The sequence below is a fragment of the Athene cunicularia genome, assembly GCF_003259725.1.
Source record: "Athene cunicularia isolate RWA chromosome 1 unlocalized genomic scaffold, athCun1 chr1_part1, whole genome shotgun sequence".
NCBI lineage: Eukaryota > Metazoa > Chordata > Aves > Strigiformes > Strigidae > Athene > Athene cunicularia.
Window position 1 is genome coordinate 29,132,742 of NW_020799091.1, and position 18,644 is coordinate 29,151,385.

The 18,644-nt window shown below is 37.4% G+C and overlaps 1 protein-coding gene across 1 annotated transcript in view; it reads right to left on the bottom strand.

The window, feature by feature from the left end:
- The window catches only part of RB1 (RB transcriptional corepressor 1), an 89,087-nt gene that overhangs the window by 38,476 nt on the left and 31,967 nt on the right, over window positions 1-18,644 (bottom strand). The window contains exons 12-18 of the mRNA XM_026864941.1: window positions 18,094-18,171; window positions 13,166-13,253; window positions 12,361-12,477; window positions 11,618-11,674; window positions 11,497-11,528; window positions 11,343-11,419; window positions 10,925-11,127 (exon numbers count right to left, since the gene is read on the bottom strand). Coding sequence (XP_026720742.1) covers window positions 10,925-11,127; window positions 11,343-11,419; window positions 11,497-11,528; window positions 11,618-11,674; window positions 12,361-12,477; window positions 13,166-13,253; window positions 18,094-18,171 — 652 coding nt within the window. The remainder of the gene's footprint in view (window positions 1-10,924; window positions 11,128-11,342; window positions 11,420-11,496; window positions 11,529-11,617; window positions 11,675-12,360; window positions 12,478-13,165; window positions 13,254-18,093; window positions 18,172-18,644) is intronic.

The following is an 18,644-nucleotide window of genomic DNA, read 5'->3' on the forward strand; positions in this document are numbered from 1 at the left end:
AATAATATTAAACCTATCTCACATGAAAACAACTGTTGCTATGTTAACACTTCTGTTTTTTCAGATGAATTCTGCAAAAATTGATGCTTTATGAAAGGGTAAATTGTACACAGTAGTTGCAAGCCTTCAACCTTCTGTAGAATTATGCAACATTGGATCTATTAATTTTTGGAAGTTTGTCCTGGTAAGCACTTTCTAAAAGCAATTATTAATGTAAAAATCCTGATAACACTCCTGGTCACTAAGGAGTGATACCGGATTACAAAAAATGTACTATTCATCACAGCATCAAGAACTTGATTAAAGTTGGAGGCATCTATAATAAAACTTTGATGTTTTTATGAAGTAATGAAAGAAGGACCCACAGCATTGCAAATATTTCTTAATGGAGATATTTGTTAAGTATATAGCAGAACAACACAAAAAACCCAGACAATACCGTTGGTGAAGCAAGTACCAAAACATGTGCCTTTTCAGTCCTAACAAAAATATCTTTCATTAATGAAACCAAATCTGAAAACTCTTGGTCTCCTTGTTTAAGTTATTTAACATTTTTTAACACGTGAAAGAAACTTTACTATATGTACTGCATACTCACATTGTGTTTCATATGTTCCTGTGGGCAGGTAATCGCAAAAAAAAAAACCCCAACCAACAGCTATTTCTGTCCAGGTAAGATCTGCAAGTTCCTCGAGCTGCTGGAAGGGGCAAGAGGCACAGACAGAACATGCCAAGCACAAGCTCTGTTCTGGGCAGGCTAACTCCTGAATGGGAAGGACAGTCTGATGACGGTTCAGGTGCTTGCCCAAGCCAAATTCAGACTAGGTACAGTCTAACTGGGCAAGCCTGAAGTCTCTGTTCAGGGGTTCAGGAGAACATCATGCACACAGGTCCAGACGTTAGTGGCACAGCACTCAGTTGTACCGTAGGCACGCACCAGCCCGCACCTAACCCATTCTGTCAAGCAAACCCAACCCAAATGAAAAGCTTGAACAAAACCTAGAGGGATTACCTTTCTGGACAACAGTGAACACTATGCCTACTCAACAGTTGTAAACAGGGGTATCCTCATCCCTGACATAGACTTTTTATTACTGGAAAGTAAGGCATACTCTCAGTGACCCAAATGTATAACTGAAATATCATACCTTTATACAGTATAAAAGCAGGCACAAAAGCACTTATTTGGCCTAAAAAAAACCCCAACAAACCCAAAACAACAAACAACACAACAACTCCCCCCATACATTTAAGCATGCAGTAACTTAAAACGTCGCAAGCAGAGACAAAAACCTGCAACCGATGACATGTAATTTGATAGTATGAGTTTGACAAGATACTGTTATCTCCTTAAGAGCTTGAAAACTGAGCATATAGCTGAGAAGAACCTCCATGTTAGAATGTTTGTTTGGCACCAATTTTGCTTCCTAACAGAAGCTAATTCTATCTTCTGTAGAAAAATTAGCTATGGAATGGCTCAAATAACACAGCAATAAGGCTAGAAAGCATAATAAAATCTTGTGACAGTTATTTGGGACTATGGCTCAGATAAAAATAAGCAAGACCAAAACCACAAAAAAGCCCCAAAACAAAACTTCACTCTACCCATTTCACCAGTTTTGTTTCACTACAAAGATTTGGAAAGCTACAAAGTTAGAGAGCATAATCTCATCCAAGTAAGTAGCAGCAGGGATATGGCCTCAAAATTATCCCAAGCATTATCTACTTTTATATTTAAGGAGACAGCCACATCAAATTTGCTCCAACTCAGAAAGAGTTTACAAAATTAAAGAACTGCAAGAATATCCCTCTGAATTCTAATATATTTCTCTCTCATGGGCAACCTTTAAACGTTCCTACAAAGTACTTGCAATGCAGATTACAAGTTCCTACAAAGTACTGCAAATACAGATACTGCAAGGCTGCAGGATGAAAAGTTGAAGTTCAAACAACAAAGTAGGACCCAAATGAAAAGTCCCACAGCCATGGTATGATCACCAAAAAAATTGGACAATATAAAAAAAAACAACCTTGAAAAGCAAGGATTCCCAGAAAACTATTTCACTATTATTTATTAAAATGTTACTAATAATTAGGTCAACCTTAAGGAAAAAAAAAAAAAACTAAAAAATTGTGTATCATGTTAACCAAGTGTTACTTTTGTGGCTAACTATACTTGGAACCAGCATAAACACAGGAAAAACACATTTACACTTCACCAACAGAGCTGCAAGCTCCACTAAGCACAGGCTACAAAACCCTATCACAGCTGTAAATCTACAGCCGGAGAGATTATGACATACCCTCTGCTTCTGCAGCCATACCAGTAACAGCAGATGACCTCCACATGAACAGAAACTGTAATTGTGACTATATATAGGTGAGATATATAGCACAAGTAGCCACCTAAAGCAAAACTAGGCATAATTAAGAAATTACCTCATGCTAATGTCCCCATAATGCTGAAAGGAAGGGGCAAATGCAGTTATGAAAACTAATATTAAGCATTAAGATTCACTTCTTCTAACCTTAACAGACCAACATTATACATCTAATTTAGGTTTGTCATTGAGACAGATTCTCTCTACAGTCAGTGGAAAGAAGTACCTTCAGAAAGTGAATAATCCCATTATAAAATACCCATTTAAGCCAAATAGAATGAATTTCTTTCTGGAATGGCAGCTCTGTCACAAATATAGAGGGAGCCTAAATACCTAAGTTATAGAAGTCTTAACAATGTAGGACTCATATCCCTCTAATAAGAGAAACTCTATACTTTGAACCAGTAGATGAAGGAGAAAAACGTAAATCCTTAATCAAGCATGGCATCGATGTTTCACAGAATGAAAACTCCACATAGTTGCCGTCTCTTAGGTAATCCCTTTAGTCATGTTTGTACTTGAATCAAAACAGCATCTTAAAGGTTGGGCTGACTTGGTATACCTGCAACAGATAAATCCATTAATACTGTGCTAATGTAACCAATATCTTACAACCCTAGTGGGCGTTTTGCACACTTGGTGAGCGCCTACCAAGAAGTGAACACATTGCCAACACAGACAAAAGCAGGAAACACAGGACCTTGACTTATGTGTTCTGGTTTCTCTTCCAGTAGCCTGGAGGATTTGCTCGGATGGTTAACACCCAAGCATGAATAACAGCTTGAGTCATCTTCACGATAAATAGGAGTGGCAGGGAAGATTTTCAAAGTGATGGTGCAGACAGTGAAGACTATCATTTGGTATTCTTCCTTGTTTTTCAATTTGCCTTCAGCTGCTCAGGCAGATAAATGTTTCAAGTCTCAAAAAGCACAGCACCATTTCTATAAAAGGAAACTCTTCAGAAGTACTAGAAAGGCATTGGGAGAAACACTCTTACATATTTTATTTATGTATTTATTAAAAAGTATGTGTATATATGTGATCAAACTAAAAAAAGCATATAAACATATATATATATATTTGTATGATATTATATATTTACAAATGCCCAAAAAGTAACCATCCTACAGATTTCTAAGAATGTAACTTGTATGATAAAAGCAAAATCATAGAAGGCTTTCCAGCCACAGCTGTGACAACTGAAGTGTCAGAGCTAATTCATTACCTCTAAGGAAAAAAAAAAAAAAAAAAAAAAAAAAAAAGCATATACAGCAGAACCAGTATGATCCTTTAGCACTATCATGCCAAGCAGCAGTGGTGGCAGTGACCTCTCTCTCATTGCACATGCTTCTAGAACACACTCATGATGCAAGCAGAAATATATTTAGTACGTACAGACAGAAAACCTCAAATCAATTTTCAGTTCCTTTTTTAAGGTTAAAGCAGCACCCTAACATAACTTTTTTTGAAAGGAGCATGCCAAGCACGGGAAATGTCATAATTTGGTGACCCTTAGCACACTTTTTCCCCTAAGAAAAACCCTATAAAAATTCCACATTTTAAATCACTGTCCACAACAACCTCCACACTGAGACAGGATACTAGGTGCCTAAAATCCAGATGATCACAGGAGATGGGTGATGTCTGCAAGAGCAATCTGATGCCTGCAGTTCCTGAGGTGCCTGTCTTTACATCAGTGCCCTAGGTGGTTCATATCCTTCCAGTGAGCGTACTTGCAAATATCATTCTGGTTAAGCCAAGGATTTTTTCTGTGCCTAAGGCTGTCCCTCATTCACAAATTAGGCATTCCTGTATCTAAGGAAATGCAAAATATAGTAGGCATGAAAGCAGTATGTCTGAGATATGCTAGCTTTTCTAAGAGAAACCGGCTGCTGTGCAGAAACACGTACGACTCCTGGAGCCTAGAGGAGAGAGTAAGAGAACATGTGATTCATTTGCCAGTGCTGAAGTCACTCGTGTGGTTGAGCCCACGACTGTGTCTGTAGTAGGCAACACAACAAGCCATGGCCTGTCCTAAGGCCTTGAGGGCAAGTGGCAAAGCACAGCTTGCGCCCACACAGCTAAACTTTCTCCACTTCTAATCCATACCAGCAGTTGAAAATAGCCCCTGAGCTGCATTATGGCCCAAATCTTGCCTAGGCATTGTCCAGAGGAGTGCTGAAAAATGAGAAAACATGGCAGGGAACATGTTGCCAATGAAACACCACTGATGACTGTGGGGTGATACTCAAACCCAAACTATTGTCTCTTTGAGGCCAGTAGCACAGACACAGCCCCAATACCTGGTCCTGGCTGCCTGACCTTAACTTGGCTGCCTATCAACAAGGTTTGAAAGGCATTTTTCTAATATAACAGTAAACGATTTATCCAGTAACCTACTGTATAAAATGTTGACAGTATGACCATTCCTACTTATTCCAGTTTTAAAAGGAATGATTTAAGATGTCAAAATCAAAGAGAGGACTTCTTGCTGCTTGGAGACACCTACCTCCAAAGAGGTGTAGGACTTCAGACATAAATATAAATAAAATATAAAACACTACTGAGAAGGATACATACTACAAGAAAATATACTAACTCCCATTCTTAGATGGCTCAATTGTTCCTTACAAGGAGCACAGAAACCTAATTTGAAATTGTACACTGTATCCAAGGAAACAGGCACTAAACGCTCAAGTATGGTGAGCACCACAGTAACTGTGTCCTTGGACAATCAAAGACGAGGAAAGTGTACAGTTAAGCTTGTACTATACCAAAGTGCTGTGGAGTACCTGCTTACAGGTAATTTCCTACAGCTTTACCCTGACCTGGATTTGTCTAGCACTTTTTAAGAAAATCTTACACATACCTACTTAATATTTTTCTCGTTACTGAACAATCAAAGTAAGTTTGCTGTTATTCCAGCTCAGTGAGTTTGTCATTTTAATGCAATAATATATATTCTTTGGGAATACATGGTGTTGCTCAAGAAGGCATTTCTGGCACAGTGAGCTGCATAATTTAAAACTAACAGAAGTCTTTGGTATGGGATGAGGTATCCAAGTATAAACATTAACTAGTTAGTTGTCAAATACTTATTGCAAACATTGAGTTAGGTTAAATCAACAATATGTGATAAAACAGTACTGTAGACTTCATTGCAAATGTTAAATTGACAATAGAAACCAAGAGAAGGAGCTGATAAAGGAGAAGTATTATGGAGCACAGTTCAGGTGATGCTACATGGAAGAAGTTATATATAAAGCAAAGCACACTTCCCTACTTCTGGTGATATTTTATGAGAAGTAAGCTTGTAGAGCCATCTTTATCTTGCATCAGTCATTAAAACTCCAAACCACAACACAACTCTAAATTGCAACACATATCCATAGTGGTGTTCCTTCTTTTGAAAACTACTAACACTTACTGTCCTAATTAGTGTTTAAGAGCAATACAGTCAAAGGCTACAGTGTCAACAGCTGTAATGCCATGCACTGCTTTGCTTCAACTTCTGTTCATCCCACACACAAACACCAACACCACTGTTGAAGCTAGCAGACCAAATCAGACTGCAAATGAACTCCCTTTAGCCTGCCACAGTGCACCTTCCCATTCTGTTCTGGGCTGTTGTGGGATTGTAGAAAGAGACACGGCTGCCTCTCATCCTGTTAATATCAAAAGCTACCACATCACCTTTTAAAACTGCAGTCCTACAAGGAATACCCCTTGGACTGCTAGTACTCATGTGGATGAATTAACAACAGAACATTCTCATGTCTGTAGAGCTAACCAAGAAAGCGTGGCTCTGCTTCCATCTCTAACTTGCCTTACTGGGCTGGCACAAGGTTGTGGTTAGTCTGCAACTCCAGTGCAGAAGAACAAGACCCTTTCACTACCCCAGTAGTGGGCAGCTGAAGCTTGACAGAACAGAAGGCCTTCATGCATCTCATTTCAGGCCCACCAAAGACTGGCTTGCAGAAAAAGTATTTTGTAGCATGGTCAAAACTATTTTAAGTATGCCAAATGGGACACTTTGGAACATGTGTACACTCCACACTCTTCACTTACTGTACACGTGAAAAGGCATTTGAAGGAAGCACATTCTCTAAGCAGTGGTATGACAAACATCTAACACCTTGCTTGTTTCTCCCCACTCACAGTTTATAAGCAGAGTACAAGCTGAGAGGCAGGGAAATACAACTGGATTGTTTTGCAGATACAGATAACAAAGATGGATACTCCATAGGTGTTTACTTCTTGAAAGACACAGTAAAAAAAGCCCCAAACCAAAATAACCCTGTTCCTAGAAACAAATGCATTGCAGATATCACACATATTTCACACTTAAGATAGATTGAAAATTGACAAAATTTGTACTTCATTTGCTTGCACTGAAAAACTGCTCTTCCTTGTTTCTTCCTAACGCACTGCAGCAAGCAGAACACTTTAGTCAAATATGTGACAAGGCAGTTGACAGAGCTTTCTCTAAGGGAAAATCAAAGATTCTGGAATTTGTTCACACAACCTTAATATAAGATATTCAAAACAATTACTTTTTTGGCTGGCCACAGGAGAGATCAGTTTGACAGCATTATGGAAAACGCTGAGCATGAACTCCCTGGCTGGCAGGTAACAAGCTATCCCCTTCATAGGAAAGGGATTTTAACTATGCCAGGGTTTAAATTATATTTCTAGAAATATGATAAAAATGAAGCAAAGGCTACAGGCACCTTTATTTTAAAGTCTAAAGTAATTTCAGTTCCCTTGATTTAAAGTTACAAAATTAAAATAGTGCCCGAAATACTGTAGTGAAACGAAGCACACATGTACTACCATAAAGAAATAATACTGTACAGTATATTTCTATTTTGCCAATAAAAATTATGCAGCATTATTAACATATTCTAAACTGATCTCGACATAATTGCATCTGGAAGCATCATAATCTCACTGATAAATCATACTTGAGTGGATAAATGAGGCTTCTCCCTTCCAGGCTCAATAAAGATTTAAGAAAAGGAGGTACTTTCCACATTATTTAGTCAGTATGGACACTTGCCCCTTTTCAAAACTACAAATTACTGAAAAGATCCTTCAACTTTTTTCCACCCTTTATTTTGTCTGGCTATGCTTTTTTTATTAAAAGAAAGGATGACCTAGAAAAGTTTAATCTCCTTCCTAAAGTACATATGACTAAATCAGCTAGCTATGCAAAAACAATAAACATACTCACAATGACTAGCAAAGAAGTGATATATTATCTTCAGATACCAGTAAGAAACAGAATCCTTCACATTAATTTGATACAGCTTCCAAAGTCAGCTAAAGGTCAGATTCACTTAAGATTTTTTCTTCGGAGAAATTATGCAAGGCGTTTTTCCTTACAAAAGCTCTGTAGTTTTACTTGTCACAATAAATTCAAGCTATTCTGTATTCAATTGCTCAGCCCCTTTAAAACTCATATTGAAGTCCGCCTTCCTAAAGCAGTCAGAATGAGGAAAGACTGCATAAACACAGACCTGACTTTCCAAAGAGCAGACAAGCCTTGTAATGAAATGTACTACCTGTGGTGAAAGGTAAGAACAAAAAAATACACGGCAAATAATTGGGGAAAATTAGACTTGCATTACTCATGTTTCTAAATTAATATTTTTCAAATGTTTCTATTCTTATTTACCAAGCTAGGATTTCTTTGCATAAGTTTTACTCATTCCATGATTTTCTTAATTTTTCTTCACTTTAACATATACTTAGAAACATATTAAGAAACTTGAACCTTCCTGAGATTCCATCTTTTTTTTGATTATCAGGTAATTTGTTTACAATTAACCCAAAGCAATCACTTATAGTGATATATTCTTTATGACTAAGCCAAAGTCTTCTGGCTTTTCTCTCCTCCTTTATCAAGTGCTTGGAGGTAAGAGATGTTTACTAGTATGAACTACACTTTTCTAACTGCCTACCCCTTCTTGAGGGAATTACTAATTAAGGAGACACTTTGTAAACATTGTACACCATAGCATGGAGACAGTATCCACATAATGAACTGCAGAAGAATATGGTAAATCCCTCCTTTATTCACCAGCTGAGCCTTTCGGGGACACATGACTTCAACAGCCTTGCAAGTCAGCCACAGAAGTATTTTCTCCTGTTGCTAATAAGTTATACTTTTGAGACTAAATCAGCCATTATTTAGATGTGAGACATGGGTGGATTTTTTGCACTAGAGAACTCATGACTTTACATTTCTATGTGCAGCCTTACAATGTAAAGGCTTCAGGTCCACTGCAGTGACCCAGAGACTCAGCAAGACATTTCAGCATAGATAATATTTCACTACTTCTCAATCTCTTGAGCCATCACTGTGCAGTCCACTGTATACAACTCACAGCCTTTCCCTTATGGGCAGCTGGAGGAGGCAATGGAGGCCAGTACAGAATCACAGGATGCCTGCACACAGGCTCCAACTGCCTGTAGCTGGCTGCCACAGCTTCCTTTGACTTTCGAAGTGTTGTGAGCGACAACAGGAGACTGCACACTGTTCTGCACTTGAGGATATCCAGGTGAGATGTGACACGCAGGCCAATGAAGCAGAAGGGCCCTTGGATACATGCACTGCACATTTCTTTTTAGCCCCTCCACTGTGTTCCACTCCACATATCTTACTGGCACTATATTATCATTTCTAGGTCCCTTCCAACTCAACTATTCTATTAACACTCAAATCAGCTACATAAGCCACCCCAAACCAGTACCAAACATATACCTCCAGCAAGTCAAGAAGATAGATTCAATACATTAAAAATACATTCGAGCAGAACACTCAGAAAACTTGAAATAATCCTGTGCTTATTGTTGACATTATAATTTGTTTCACAAAAGCCTTCAACTACACCCATGATTTTTGAAAACACATTGCTTTGCATTTCCCAGTCTGAAGGGTCAAGTCCAAATCAGATTATCTGCATGTGGTGCTTGAACTACTGGGTAGAACACTAGTAGACAGATGTCTTAATGCTGATCAGTAAACTGACTTTAAACCAGTTTGCAGAAGGTAGCAGGAGCCACTTCTTGCTTGTAGAATCAAACTTGGGTATCCACACCTCTGTCTTTTGTCCTCTGAATGTTACAATTCTCAAACAAGCACTTTCTATATGCCTATAAGCTTCTTAAAATACTGCCTGCCTCTTGAAATACCACCTCATTTTCCCTGTTTCTGTAGGCTCTGGTAAAAGGCTCAGCCTCAAGTGCTTTCAGGCAGTCTTATTCAAAGAACGGCAAAATCACAAAGAAATTCATACAGCAACAGAGAGACCACGTGCATTTCCCAGGACACCAAACATATACACAAAAGCATTACAGAGGGAAAAACTTACACTCTGGTACAGCAGCTATAGCACTGCACCAGAAATCCTGCAGCACATAGTATTGTGGTGATGAGCATGGAGCTGAATACACAGGTCTTGGCTCCCCAGGGTAAAGATCACCTTCATAACAGCACATATTCAGGGAGCTATATATGTCCACTGACTGCCAGCAAGGAAAATCAAGGCAAGGGCTGGTTGGTACAAGGTGTTCCACTGGATTCAGCTTGAAGCATAGCACTTGCTTCCATACAACCCTGAGGCCAGCATGCTCCTCCTGAGCTAGAAAAACCTGAACACAGATGGGACTCTCACTGCTCAGGCACAACAATGTTTCCTGAATCCAGCAGTGTATCCCCATAGCCTGGTAAAGTATCACCTGTATGAGAGGACTGTTAACTTTTCACTCTGAACTCATACACAAACCAAATGCAGATTACTCTGAAGAGAAAACCTACCTCATGATTAAACTATCCCATTAGCTAAGGCATATCATATTTTTTAAACATCCCATAACTGTAAGATATGGGATGGGTTCTTAAACACTTGGTATATGTGTGTCTGGTCAAAATTACCAGTCTATATTAGTGTCCTGTTTTGTGGCATTAATAGCATATTTTTGGTTTAAAAGTAACACACAAGAAAATGTTTAATTAACTGAAATCCAGCCTAGAAAAACAACCCAATCTCCCAGCATTTTATTTTAATGGCATTTGAAAATACCAAAATGAGTGAAGCACAAAGGATAATGTGAATCAACATTTTAAGTACTATTGACAAATATATCAGATGCACAGAACTAAGGCCCTATTGCCAAGTGGGAATAGCAACTGGATAAAAATTAACTTACAAACAAAAACATAGAATTTATTGCCTTGTCTTTGGCACCAAAATACCGTTTAAGGGTATTACCCTTATGATTCACACCAGACTAGTAAAATTATGTTGGCTTTCAATCACGTAACCCAGCAGAGCTCTGTCAACAACTTCTTATATGCCTCTTTTTTTTTTCAAAGCCTGAAGACATGCCAAAACTAATCTTGTTTTGCTCTTGTAATTTATTTTTCTAGAAATAAATCTCAGCAAGACCACAACATACTTTACAGAGTTGGGTGTGATTTCCCTTTTTTAGATATGCACATTATACACGGACAAATACTACCTTAAAGCATTACTTACAGATTGCCAAGCAAGAGACTCCATAATTCGATGCTCACAGCGTTCTAGATGCTTTATCATTTCCCTTGTTAGGCTTGGCTCTGCTTTAATAAAGCTTTCAATCACCTTGTAGAAGTCAAAAGCTTTTAAATCAAAGACATTGAGAATCCATGGGAAAGACAAGTCTGTTTCAGCACTGGTACCATCACTTTGTGAAGCATTTCCTGCAGGGAAGATGGACTAAATTATTATCAAGAGTACTACATCCTTGCAATTCTACATTTTCTCCTTTTTATATTTATTGAACTACTGCTTGTTCAGAAGTTTCTGTGACAGCGCTTTTTTTTTTTTTCCTATTTACTATATTTTGTGTATTAGAACAAATGACAATAATTACCAATAAATAACAATGCTATTCAGCACTTTAGATTCAACTTACTGCCATATGTAGCCATGACAACCTCAACAGCACATGCCAGAAGAGATGTGTGGAAGATGTTATCATTCAGAAGTTTGCTAAGGAAGAAGAAAGTTATTAATACTTGTCCCAACACTAAATTAGCAGACTTTAATAACAAGTTAGGGGCACATACCTGAAATTCTGCACAGAGAGGCGCTCTTCCTCCTGAAATGTATAAATCAAAAACAAATTTGTGAATGTTCTTAGTATTTATAAATGCAATGCCAGTACTAAGCTACCAGTACTAAACTTACCGACTTCAACATGGATTCCATTACTCTGTAATATAGCCGTACTCCAAGCTTATATCTCTGTCAAAAAAATAAATTCAAAATATTACAAGTTTTAACAGATTACAACAGGCAGACTCTCATGTTTTAATGATTCAGGACATTCTGGTTTTTGGAAAAGCCACAGTAAAGTCATCATTGTCCCCAGCTCCATTTGCCAACAGTACTGGAGAGGCCTCAAAAGCTACTATGGTTTGTGCCTACTGCAACCACATGAAGACTGATTAATCAAGTTTATGTTCATTCACAGCTAACAGGATAAAAAACCAGAAGACTGTTGACAGACAGAAGACTGTTGAGTACAAACTTGGTTAGATTTGCTTTCCAAAATCCTTGTAGAAAGCACAGCTGGCCTACTGATTTTATAAGGAAGTGAGTCACCTTGTGCCATTTTAGGCAGTTGCCTTAATGAATGCAAATTTATGTTTCACTAAATGTATTTTGCCCAGCAATTTTCCTATTCTTTGTGAAAGTATTTCCAGCATATTTCCACCAAGTTCCTATTGCTCCTTATATATTATGAATAATTTGTTCAATTCTATCTTTATAGAGCTTTACAAAAAAAATACATGTCCATTCCTCACACTGAAAATATTGTTACTCTTTACCATTACTGATCTGCACTGAAGGACAGTCAATGTCAAGTCTCATGTTAGTTAGTACCAACAGAGTTCAAATAAGTAATACTCAACCAAAATGTTAGTTACCTGTGAGCCAATTTCAGCACATCCCTGTCCAACTGCTTCCGCAAATTTATTTTTGAAGATGTGACCAAGACTTTCCACTCTTTTCAGGATACTATTCTTAGGGTTCACTGTGCAATTCTAATAAAATACAGAAAGGAGGGCAAGAGAAGGAAAGTACATTTTACTTCAAAAACATTTTAATGATTTAAACACAGTAACCCTGCTTCACTTCGAAACATCTCTCAATCAGCTCATTAGCATAAACAGAAATGGAGTATTTAAATACAGAACCGTTGTATATGTTCAACAATTTCCACTAACTAGAACTTCATGTCTCACATGCAACTAGCTGCAACTAACCCAACTAATATGCAAATAGCACCATCAATGTTAATCATATTTCTAACTTTAAAGACATTAAGTTGCTCAGTGTGGACACAGGAGATCCTCTGTGCATATATCCTCCTTCTCTTCTTTTGTCTTCCTTTTTTATCTCCCTTTTTATGTCTTTTATATCTCTATCCCTTTTATATCTCTATTTTTTCCATCTTATACATGCATAAATAAACCTTAATATTTAACATTAATATTTCATATTTAGTGTAGTAACAAAGATTTAAGAAGTTATATAAGGTTCCAGTACACATCAGTTAGATAGAAGTGTTTTCTGAAATGATTCATTAAAGTGTCCCAATTAAAATGTACTTCTTCAAAAATGGTTGTTCATAAAGGAGTTCCCAAACCATGTGCGTCAGATCTCTAGGTGTACATTTCACTTGAGCGAAACTATCACAACCTTTCAAAAAGCTTCCTTCCAGCCACTTACATTAAAATATATGATGAGAGTATCTGATGGTTTATCAGTTGCTGAGTTTAAAATCATAATCAATTGCTGAATGTTATTCATTGCAGCTCTGGAAAAAAACAATAGATCGCATAATAAACATTAAGGCTGGCTTGACAGTTTCCAGAAACTGAACAATTCTACAAGCAAACAAAGAAATTATTACTTTAGTTCTTAACTCAGTTATCAACCTGCCGGGAAAAAGTGTTATACTGTGTCAACCATTTTGAGTTTTAATAACCTAATTCATCTAATCTTCTAATTATCAGAATGATTACAATCCATAAGTAAACAACCAAAAGAACGTAAATGACGTAACAAACACAATAACTTTTAAAAGCAATAAAATGGTGGAATTGCAATCCTTGTATGTGAAAATATTGAGTCAAATTAAGCAACTCCCTAACAAAAAAAACCCACTTTGGCTTTTGTACAAAAATAATACAAGAGACTGGCAAATGAAGATGGCTTTTATATTTTAAGTCACCTGTTCACAACTGTAGTAAGAAAGATGCATTAAAATACATCAGTCACAAGAAAAACACAGCCTTTTTAACGCAGACACTTTGAAAATCCCACATTTTTCATAGGCAGAGCTGTCAACATTCCTACTGGCAACGCATGAGAATACAGAATCTTCTCCCTCCCTGGATCTTACCCGAAAGTCACATTAAAACTTAAATTCTTACTTTAACTCCAGTTCCTTATATTTCCAATATAAAAACTACAATTCTGTAACCCTTATTCTACCTGCTGTATCCATAGCTAGGTTAGATGATCTCAAATATAAAATCTTCTTAACTTTTAAAGTATCATGGGTGGGAAAAAGGATGTGGACATTAAAGAATTTTTTCAGTGTTTCCAAGAAATACAAACCCAATCTTCTTAAGAAGCAGAACAAAAATTCTTTATTGTCTAGACAAAAATTAGATAAAAAATATAAATAACATTTTATTAACTTGGGACCAGTAATATTTAATATCTTCAACAATTACACAGATAGCAGGATCAAGTGCACCCTCAGCAAGTTTGCAGATGACTCCAAGCTGAGTGGTGTGGTTGACACACCTGAGGGATGGGATGTCATCCAGAGGGACCTGGACAAGCTCAAGAAGTGGGTCTATGTGAACCTCATGAGGCTCAACAAGGCCAAGTGCAAGGTCCTGCACCTGAATCAGGGCAACCCCTGGGAAAACTTGGGGCACCGGTGGACGAAAAGTTGGACAAGAACCAGCAATGTACACTTGCAGCCCAGAAAGGCAACCTTAACCTGAGCTGCATCAACAGAAGTGTGGCCAGCAGGTGGAGGGAGGTGATTCTGCCCCTCTACTCAGCTCTAGTGAGACCCCATCCAGGGTACTGTGTCCAGCTCTGGGGCCTTCGGCACAGTAAAGACAAGGACTGCTTGAGCAGATCCAGAGGAGGGACACAAAAATGATCAGAAGGCTGGAGCACCTCTCCCATGAGGACATGCTGAGAAAGTTGGGGCTGTTCAGCATGGAGAGGAGAAGGCTCCAGGGAGAGCTTTTTGCAGCATTTCAGTACTTAAAGGGGGTTTGTAAGAAAGACAAGGACAGACTTTTTAGCTGGATCTACTGAAACAGGACAAGGCGTAATGATTTTAAACTAAAAGAGGGTAGATTTAGACTAGGTATAAGCAAGAAATTTTTTTACAATGAGGATGGTGAAACACTGGCACAGGTTGCCCAGAGAGGTGGGAGATGCACAATCCCTGGAAACATTCAAGGTCAGGTTGGACAGGGCTCTGAGCAACCTGATCTAGTTGATGTCCCTGCTCATGGCAGAGGGATGAACTAGATAACCTTTAAAGGTCCCTTCCAAGCCAAAGTGATTCTATGAACTTGGATATACTGAAGTATGCCTCCATGTATGATCTTGTTCACATTATTTTACATATACAAAGAAAAAACAAAAACCACTACCATCAAAACTACTTGTATCTCTACTTAATACCCACAATATTCTTGCTAAAACCAGACTCAAAACCACAATATGCACTGATTCATATCCGATGTCTTCACACTAAAGCTAACAGAAATAACAGTACTTCAGAAAAACTGTAATAATTTAACAAATTACAAATATTCTTAAAGCAAGTGCATAGGATCCTGTTTATTCCAAAGTTAAATGCCTTGTTAGGGTGAGTGCATATCTCCCTGAAGAAAGCATTTTTCAGTTTTTCTAGAACTGAAATCCTGATGACAAACATTTTTCATGACTTTCAGAAAGATTTTAAGATAAGATTTTAAGATAACATAACATGGCCTCTTCTCAAATAGCATATATTATCCAGGAAGTGACCAAAATATCTACAGTTGGAAAAATGAGAACATTAATGATCTTGTCATGCAGGACAAGAAGATATGTGCATTATCAAGCATCTGAACAGCCCACATTTTCATGTATTGTTCTGCCTTTATTATTTGCATGTTCATATAGAACTAATAATATATCCAGTAAGGTCATAAGTACTAACGTAGCCTGGCTTTTTTTAAACATATTTCAAGTAGTGTATGAAGCAATAGCATTAAGTTTCTAATCTTGTAGAAAGGTTGGAGTATTAATTTCTCTCCTAACATATAAGGAAGTTTGATTCTTCCAGTGGTATTGTTACCTTCTGATTTTTTTTTAATTGTGATTTTTGGTGGGGGGGTTTTGTTTGCTTTAAATTTCTGTGCTATTTAACCTCAGTTTGGCTCATATCACTCATAAGTGTAGAAAGAAGAAAAGTATGTTCAATCATTACAACTGTAGTAGTGCAAAGATGCATTTTTCTTTAATCTACTTTTTAGAAGGTTTTGGCAAAATCACTTCTACCAAAACTCTACTAGTGACAAGAAAAAGCATACAGACAGAGGAAAAAACTAAAATGAGAACACATGATTCAGTCTCATTACGCTCTGAACTAGTACTTACACACATTTTATCTACTGCTTTCTATATCAGTGACCAGATACAAATCCTCTGATGAAAATTATCAGATTCTCACCAATTTCGGGGGGCTTTAGAGCAGATCCTAAGTGTCTAGGTCCAGAAGCCATTATAAGAAGATTCTAAGTCGTGAGTACGGTGCTTTCAAAATAACTTGTAAGGGGTTCTACTTAATGCAGGGAGAATTCAATAATACACTTTCCACTCTGTGTTGGTGGTCAAAGGCTTACTGCCATCTAGCGACAGTTCTGTGGCTTTATGGAAAACAAGTTCCTACAGCCCAAATCATGGCTGGTGAATGAGCCTTCACTTGAACTGTTTTAAATGGCATCAGTTTTGGAAAATTCAGAGAAAAGCCCAAGTGTGGATGGAAAGAATCTATATATCTCATTAGACATCCTCTGAAGATCAGAGTTGGTTTAGCACATTTCAAATTTTTAGCAGTGTGGAAACTTGGTGGTCCTGGACTTTCCAAATAAGACTTGTATGTCAAGACCTTTAATGAAGCATCTTCTACAGTGTTAGAGAGCTTTTTTAAATGCTAGTATAACTGAAAAATGTCAATAACAATATATTTGTCAAAAATAGGATTTGCTGTCAATGACCTCCTTGTTAAATACACTGCTTGTTACAGATGGTCCAGTTCCTGGTATCATACATTCAGTCTGGGAACCAAAAGGCAAACTGATGACTTTATGGCTCAAAAAGCATCACTGACATTTACAGATTTGAAGCATAAACCTAAAAGGGACTACTAATGCAATCCAGTAAAACCTTTTGCAGTCACAGGTGACTGGAAATTCTTTCATATACTGACCAATAGTTCTCAGCTGCATGTCTCCTTTTATTACTTTTATGAAGCAGCTTTTCAGAACCTTACTGCTCTGTTGGCTAGAAAACAATTAGTTTCTGCAGATGGCTTTCAGGAGATTTATAGTGGATGCAGAAGCCCAGAGTCTAATTCATTCTTCCACAAGCATATAAACACCGTAGAAGATTTTTATTTTTGTTTTTATTAATTTTACTCATTTGAGAAAACTGAATAATTAAGGGTACAATATTTTAACTTCTCTGATCTCTACAGCATACTAAAATGAAAGGCATTTATATAGCAAGCATGGAACAAGAACTTCACTGTCCCATTTTATTAAACCTGACACCTTAAGAATGACTGCCTGCACAAAGACTTGTCTGTCCACACAGCACATGGCATTGCAGTGACACAGCTGATTGGTTCTTGAGTGTCCAGGAATTTCTAAGGGCCATCAGGCAAAAACATAATGATTTTGTCAAAAAATGATGTGGCACAAGGGAAAAATGGTATATGCAAATCCTTTCCTTTGGTTATGAATTCAAAGTTCACAGTTTTTCTGCATTTGATTGTAGATTAAACAATCTCCCATACCACATTTCTACCATATCTGTCCATCTTCCCAACAGGTCAAAATATGTTGGCACTCTGAAATGTTCATCTTCCCAATACAGGGAAAAAAACCAAAACCGTTGTTACTCTGAAATGTTAATCATCTCATACAGAAAAAAAAAAATACTAAGAAAAAAATTATCATGGGAGAAGTAGTGCATGTGCATATACCAGGAAAGGAAGGCAGAAGATACAGAGCTAAAATTGGAAAGGAAGACCGAAGTATAGAAAACAAAAGTACTATGGAAGTATAAAGTTACATTCTCGCAAGAAGTAATACAGTAATCCATTTTACAGATGTCCTGCACTGCGCTTAAGACAACTCAGTAAAAAGCTTTTTCTGTTTTCCAACAACCTCACCAGAAATTGAGGGCACTCAGCACTCCTCAGTAGATGCTCACTGTAGTGGCTAGAACTACAACCTGGTTTTTGAAAAACAAAACAGTTGCTTTAAAATTAAAACAGCTGCTCTAAAGATTAATATTTCCAGTTAGGATATTAAACAAAAGAACATAACTTAAAAGAAAACTCATACCGAACAGGAGTCTGCGGAAGTATAAGGTTGTGTTCCTCATCTGGATTGGTTTTTAGTGGTGTTGTCTCCAACTGTGACCTACAGAAATTGGAACACAAACTTATGAAGTACTGATATAATTAAAAATAATGTTTTTTATAAAGACTGCAGATCTGCAGAAAAAAATCCTGTGGAACACTTTTTTTGAAGATCTAGACATCCAACTACTCCAGTTGTTAGAACAATGCAATTTAAATTCCCAGGTAGATCTACTTTGAGCAGGATGTTGGAGTAGATGACCTCCAAAGTTCCTTTCCAAATTCAATTCTTTTCTAGAATTCTATTTATAGCAACTTAATTTATAAATACAGCTGGTATTAGCTCCATTTTAATCAAATTTTAAACGTGTATTTTTCTGGCATAGATAACAGACTCACATCATGATCTCACATTAGAGTTATGGAAATGTTGAATTGCCAGGAACTGTTGAAATTTTAGAGTATGACTAAAAGAATTCAAATGCATCTGCATTACTGAACAGCACCAGTGAACATGCCTGGGCACTGAGATTC